Below are 7747 nucleotides of genomic sequence, written 5' to 3' on the forward strand. Positions count from 1 at the left end.
TCACTGGATGTGCACCTGATTATTCTTGATGGTTGTAACTATGCGTACACCATCTCCAATGAAGCGTGTAACATTGGAGTAGCCCTGCCATATCGGTAATATCAGGAGTATTATTGACACTGAACGCCTGTCGGTTGTTTATGGAGGTTCAGAATACGAGATCTGGGAAGAAAAAAACCCAAAGTTCGAGCACACATTGCTGTTTTTACCACAAGAGCACATTTTATATTTATTACATATATATATATATATATTACACATACAAATGGTGGCTTGAAACTTACCGGGTCACTGGCTATTCGAGTCGATGATTTCTCCTTCAGAGAGATGTTTCACTGCTGTGCGGCACTGTAATTTGTAACTTCTAATTGGACAGCAAGGCCATGATGCCGCATGGCACTTCAATTTGTCTGTAGTTCATGTCCTGCTCCGGGGGCTCCATGGTATGTGCAGTCAGGATTTGCACACATTGTCACGCTGATACTTTGTTCAGAAGTGCGATGAGCTTCTGGTCGCACTGATGCAGTCGGGGGGAAAAAATTGATGCAACGATGCAATGTGAGATTTCAATATATATATATATATATATATATACATATATATATATATATATATATATATATATATATATATATATATATATATATATATATCAAAAATATCTGTGTGTGTATATTTGACAGAAAGCAGAGCAAAGCATTGAAGCTCAGAAAAAACAAGAGCAAGCTGCTCAGCAAAAAGAGAAGGAAGTTGGTGGTAATGAAGGCAAGGTAAGGTGTGAAGGTCGTCACAGGCAAAAAATAAACGTGTTGTCTTTTTTGGGGGGGGGGTTTGTGGGTTTTTTTTTCCTGGACTTCACTGTCTTCAATAATAACCGGTGTTTCTTTTTCCATACCTTTCTCAATAACCCGTCTGAGGATGTAAAAGCGTTGTGATTTCGTTGTCACCCCTCTGCCTTTCTAGGTAACGCAAGCACGTCGTCCACAGCTGGACCTCATTTCTGAGTTGAAGAGGAAGCAGCAAGCGAAGGAACGTATTGTGTATGAAGGAAAGGACGGAGCCATTGAAGACATAATTACAGGTACGTGGGTGGGCAGGCTCGAGTTAGACATGATCACGAGCGTGTGGGCAGGGTGGGGTGGGGCTATCCATGACACGATCGTTGATGTGTGGGTAGTTTAGGGTAGGGCCGTGGTTGATGGTAATTACTTGGACATTTTCAAGCTGACAGCACAACCTTGTTCCTCATCTATTTCATGTGAAAATTCTCGACAGAAATAATAAGCTGCAAATGGAAATGCAATGCTCCTTGATTTGAGTACGTTCACCATGATGGGTAATTGTGAAGACCTTTTGACAATTGATCATTGGACTGAAAAGACTTTATTGTAGTTAATTTTTTTGGGGGGGGTTGGCGCTGCCTTTTCATCGGCAACATTTTTGTGCCCATCCAAAGCTGCCTTGATGGCATTTGAAGTAAACTGTAAATTGTGGACTGCTGTGATTATGTAGACAAGGTTGGGCAAGCAATTTCAATCTTTGATGAGCCAATTGGATTTTTGCTCGCAATCCGATACCGACTCGCTAATTCTTCTGTTTCCCACTCAGTTTGAAGAAGCTTGAAATCTAAATTGTTAAAACTGCTGTCACCAGTCCGGTATACTCGCCCCCTAGACTGCCGCCACAAAATTGATGGGTTTGCGATCATTATCCTCCAATTTAATGCATCTGAGGGTAGGTGGGAGAGAGTGGGAGCCCGACTGACGGCATTCACTGTCATTGGTCATGATGAACCTTGTTGCCGACAAGGGTGGGTAGACAATGATTTTTCTGCTCCTACTGTGCTTATGTAATTCCCCGAATCGAATGATCTGCTGAGCAATAAACTCTTGGCAAACATTTTCCTTTCTCTCTTCCAATATCCAAGACAGATGGAGGAGCTTGTACATGTAAATATCAATCATAGTCTGATAGCAAGGACTCTGGGTGACAATATTTGGGGTGCAAATAATTTATTGTGGCTATTGCTATTGAACAATAAACTGGTGTTGAATTTAGGACATTTTGGCTATCGGGCGTGATTTAACCTTCTCTTGCTCCTCTTGATCTTGCGGTCTTTTTAAGGCTCATGAAAACTTTCTTCTTCTATTTTCCTGGTTCCCTCATGCTGACTCCCTGGACTCCACCAGCCTTGAAGTTCATTCCGTTTACAGCACGTAGTGCCAAGCGCATCTCCCTCCTACTACCACTCCCTGATGACCCAGAATCACCTTCTCAATCTCTTCCTCCCTGTCCCTAAGCACTAACCGCCTGATGTTGCCGAAATGGGTCTGCATGCATTTTCTGCACATCTTACCGTACCACGTGACTGCTGATTATTTTCACCTCTTTGCTGCTTATGTCCTGTTCTGCTTTTGATGCATGGATTAGCTGTTTCCCCACAAACGAAACAATATGCATGTTTTACTTGTTTTCTCCGGCAAATAGAGCGAGCTTAATATCCAATTCAACACTGTACCTCCACCGTCCTCCAATCGGAGATGCTGATGCAGATTTGCATCCATGAGGAGCACTTGGAAATGGAGTTCAGCACTGACTTTGCTTACTTTCAGGAAGAGTCGAATTCCTGAATCTGTTGGAAATAATTTTGTAAAAATTACTTTTTATTACCGAAGTGTAAATTGTGTGTATTTGTTGTCCAGTCGGTCATTCTCATTTTGACGAATGCATAACTCCAATCAATTAATGCGGACCCTTCACTTCTTGAATACTCTATCTACCTGGTTTGTGCAATATTTGTTTGATTTCGTAGACAAGTGGGCAACCCCACCCTACAGGTAGGAGTACTTTTCTCGGCCCACCTTGGGTGGGCAATGTGCTGCGGCACAGTCTTGAAAATGCATTCTTTTATTTCCGAGTTTTGAAAGAAATTTCATTGATCACGACATATCAAATCACCAATATTGTAATCACTGCTGGTGGGAGGTGAGGAAACACGAGGTGAGGAAGGTGTGGGATTTGCCACACGACCTTGATGGACCATTTTTTTTGCTGATGCGAATAGACATTATGACAATAGACACGAATAACAATGCTGGTAAAAATGGTCACAGCGAATTGGTCACTGCCGCAACCAATCGACAAGTGAATATTGCTGACATAGTTACAGCCACACAACCTCTTTATTATAATAGATTTATTTTATTTTTTATATGCAAATATATATATATATATATATATATATATATATATATATATATATATATATATATATATATATATATATATATACACATACATACACAGAAAGCAGCATCCATCTATAAACCTTATAATTCTCCCGTATCATTCCTCGATTTGGAGTACGACCGTACTCCATGATATCCCAAGATTTTCAAGAATTGTGGGGAAAATGGAAACTTTTAGCATCTTCACAACAACAACAACAACAACAACGACGACTAGAAACCACCTCAAAATGCAAAATCCATCCGCTTACACTTTGTACTCGAACTAAACTTGACAAAAAACAACTGTTAAGAACTCGGTAGAGCACATACACATACCACTGCCAGGCTGAACAGTTTACGTTTTGGGTCCCACCGATAGGTCAGATCTGGATCCGGACCTGAACCAAAATCCAATTGGCTTGTTCTTGTCACCAAACCAACTCATCCACCAAGTTTTGAGATGTCATGCTCTATGTAGTTTTTGGCTCTATCTCTCAATGGTGAAGCATCACCTGAGAAATTAAAAACATTGTATCTGGAAACAGATATTCACCAAAATCTAATCGATCCGTGCTCGTCACACACCCAACCTGGCCCCCAAGGTTTGTCTGAATCCAACATAACTTTTGAGATATCCTGCTCACAGACAAACAGGGGTGAAAACATGAGTAACACTTTTTGACCATTACCTCCACCACCAAAAGTGGTGGAGGTAATGAAAAAAGGAATGTGCTATTTAATTATTAGTCTTCTCCATATTCTCCCAATAAATGTGTTGAAAATTTGATGGCAAAAGCTCAAATGGTTAAAAAGAAAAAACGTTATGCCTTGGTTGGTCTCTCCGTTCCATCTGTTGAAACCCACCCACATGTGGAGATATTAGCCAACAGCAACTTGCGCGTGCACACACGTACACACACACGCACACGCGCAAAACCCTGTCTCGCTGCACGCATACGACGGGATAATGAGATCCGGGTGCTGGGTGTTCCTTTTATGCCTTTTATTCAGTTACAGAAGTTTATTCCTGGATGTTGGGAAAGCATTTTGCCATATTCGTCCAGAACAGCCAAGTCTCGGCGTTGCAACCTGTTTTCGTGATCGCTATATCCCAAGCTTGACAAACTCGTTTATGAAGGGCTTCAGTGAATTTGTTTCTGCCCTGACCTAAGCTGAAAGCCGCCATCATGAACTTGCCGATGAGCTAAATGGAGAGACTGTTTTCCCCGTTTCAAAGCCACTCAGATTTGAAAATATCGTGCAATACAACCTTCATCATTCCCTCGTGGTATCCGATAGAATCAGAAAACAAATCGAGGCTAATCGATGAAAGGGGGGGTCTGTGGAAATGCCGTTAGTCTTATGGAACTTGGTCTTGAGCTGTTTCTCATACTAAGCGTCGACTTTGATTCCTTCTTACGCTTTCTCATCTTGGAGGCACGGGTCGCTCTTGCATGCTGTGGGATGTGCAACTTGCGTTTCATTTTTCATTTTGATTTCTTCTTTCGTGCCATGAATCTGTTTGTGAAACTTTTCACCGCTTCCCATCTTCTAGCCAAGATATCCCTTTCTGACTTTGTCCCCTCTTGTGTACAAAACCACACTTGATCCCGACCCCGCCCCCAGACCTGAGGAACCAGCCGTACATCCGAGGCGATGCCGTCCGCCGCAGTGGCTCGCGCAAGCGTGGCGAGGAGCTCTGCAACACGCTCGTCGAAGGCTCCGAGTTGCATCTATGAGCGGAGTATGGAGTGGCTAAGAAATGGAGTTTTTTTTAACGGCTGCTTCAATGTCGAGTAAAGCTTTGTACCTCCTCTTCATGAGTTACCCTTGCAGGTGTACCACTGTTCATTAACTTTTTTTTTATTTTTTTGTCTATTGTTAATCTGTCTATAATGTTGGTGGAAATTTGCAGCGTATCAATCATCTGCTGGGTCTTTATTTGATCAGAATTCAGTTGTGTCCTCATTGCTAGTCCCATCGTTGTTACAAAATGCACGTCGTCGTGAGAACATGAACGAGATATGTACTATGTCACGATCGCATTGCCTCCTGAGAGGGTGAGGCAAGGGTATTTGAAATTTGGTGAGAGTACAAGCACACAACGGCCTGCTCTTTGCAAGGTTTACTGTAAAGCAAAAAATGAGTTTGCACAACCTATATGACGTCCCTAAAGCGTGAGTAGATGTTGAGAGAGTTTACCGACGATGGTTTTGGCTTCTGAATATTTTCACATCGATGCATCCATTTAGTGTCACGGAGGACCAGGGAACGGGTAGCGTTGCAGGACGGTGCTTTATTCGGCGGTATCTGTGCTTTTGAGTCCTCCATTTCTTTACATGGCACATTGCAATTCGTCGACAAACAGAAGCAATGGCTAATTCTATTTCGCAATGATTAAAAAAAAAAAAATTCTATGTGTATCATTGACACACAAAATGGTCTGATGATTCAGACGGTGTTTTATTTGCGAAATATCACAACTCACTAAGTTTAAACACTCTCGCTCATCGTCTGTTGTCTCGTTGCACCACCTGTACTCAGCCATGTCATTGGACGGTGCAGCTGCCGCGTTGGTTCATATCTCATGGTGCGATGTCTGGGCCTGAAATAGCTCGACTTTTGCTGCAGATTCATCAATAAAGAAAGAATAACCTGTTGTGTTTTGATTGTTGTAAGGACATGGTCGCTCCATGCGTTTCTTGCGACCAAAAACGAAGGATGTCTATTCTGCACGGACAGCCGTGTTGTACTCGGCCTTCCCACGATCAAATGCTTTAACATGCCTTGGTTGCTCTGCTGTTAAGAGCTGCTGTTGAACGTTGCAGTTCCAAGTTCGATTCCCGCTTCTGTTTTATACAGTGAGTCTTGTTCTTGTATTCTCCTATTCCCAAAGGATCATTTCATGTCGGCTCTTGGAAACTTTTTTTTTTGTAAATGACTTTTATGTGAGGGTGTTGTTAAATGCGTTCCTGCGTTCGAGCCCATCGTGCTAAACCTGAGTGGAACTGGTGTATAAAGTGTCATCATTGGCTGTACCAATGGCCACCCTCGCTTTGCTTTGGCATATGACTGTTTTGCTCGTTGTACTCCTGCTTTTTTGAGGCCTTGAACTTGCTTTTAGGGCGTGGCCTTTGCATGATTTGCATATACAGACAATTTTTGGTTTCGCAAGTGCGATACTTGAGATCGGTGGTGGTAACCAACTATGTACAATGTTGTAACTACTGATTTCACACACCCATATTTAACCAGGAAAGAAGAGCTTTTATCGTTGTAACCAGGCAGTTTGTCTTTATGATGCCACGTTGAAAGGTCTTATCAAAGGTAGAGAAGGAGTTACCGCCAAGGTATGCCATTAATGTTCCTTGATTGCTATGCATGGAAAGCACATTTGATTGTAATTATATATATATATTTTTTTCTATGGCTGCTTCGACTAGAAATTGAGATTACAGAAGAGATCAGCTTCTTCACTGGAAATGCCTTTTTTGAGGGTGTCGGGGGTGAGGGCGAAACTTTTATCTGCACCCCGCCATCAATTACTGACAGTTGTAATTCATCAGTTAGAAATTTTTGCCTTTATTCTTTGATTCTTCCGGATGGATCATAAATGTGTTCCAATCACCTCTCTTAGCTTTTTTATGGTTTGCATCCCTGTTTGTTGTTAGTTGATAGTACAGACATGATGTAATGGTAAACTATACATCCCCAGTCGCATTTACACAACAATAACTGTACATTGTTTTGGAATTATTTTGGCTTCACATCGATTCATGCCTTCATGCCTTGGAATAGAGATGTCGTCCTGATTAAGTGCTCCAAACCCAAAAGGTCTGAAAAGGTTGGAATTTTGGAAATGCGAGACTGTCCACACCAATCCTTACCACTCAGAGGTTGGGAATGACGACGCAATCGAAGTAGTGCCTTCCTAGTAAAAGGCAACAATACGGTCGCAGTATTAGCAAAAGTACTTTAAGCCACTTAATGTTTTAGATACCACAATCGCACTCCACGTGCCAAGGTACAATTTGCTTGTATGTACAGAGGAGGTTCCATTTTGATATGAATGTTACTACCTCTCAGAATATGTGGAATTCCAATGCAATAATGATCACTGACGAATGCTCCCGTGTTGGGGATGAACGCTGCTTTGCTTGCTCGAATTGGAGAAAACTTTTAACCATGAGTAACAACAATAAAAAGAATGTCTTTTGTTTACATCTGCTCTTGTTGATTTTTGTGATGATCGAAAAAAAAAAGGAAAAAGAAGTTTAATTGAACGTGGAAGTGTCCTGTTGTGGGTGTGAACTCGAGTTTTGGACATTCATGGGGTGGACTTGCACTTTGGGTGTTTGTTTTGGGCACATAACGTCGTTATTATGAGGTGTACCCACAAATGTTTGCTTTGATATGCAACACGAGAAGACGAGAACGGCACTCCGCCAGGTATGGACAGTTTACGTTTGTATCCCACTGATGGGCCGGATCTGCATCCCGACCCGAACTAGAATCGA

The 7747-nt window shown here is 42.0% G+C and overlaps 1 protein-coding gene across 2 annotated transcripts in view; it reads left to right on the top strand.

Moving 5' to 3' along the window:
* LOC147027477 (formin-like protein 3) overlaps positions 1–7451 on the top strand; it is a 93515-nt gene extending 86064 nt beyond the window's left edge. For both annotated transcript variants that reach the window (XM_085876938.1, XM_085876939.1), the window contains exons 25-27: positions 684–770; positions 964–1081; positions 4857–7451. In XM_085876938.1, coding sequence (XP_085733064.1) covers positions 684–770; positions 964–1081; positions 4857–4969 — 318 coding nt within the window. In that variant the 3' untranslated portion in view covers positions 4970–7451. The remainder of the gene's footprint in view (positions 1–683; positions 771–963; positions 1082–4856) is intronic.
* The last annotated feature ends 296 nt before the right edge of the window (positions 7452–7747 follow it).

The sequence above is a fragment of the Eptatretus burgeri genome, chromosome 4 (assembly GCF_056783735.1).
Source record: "Eptatretus burgeri isolate ZD-2024b chromosome 4, Ebu_testis_v1, whole genome shotgun sequence".
Lineage (NCBI taxonomy): Eukaryota > Metazoa > Chordata > Myxini > Myxiniformes > Myxinidae > Eptatretus > Eptatretus burgeri.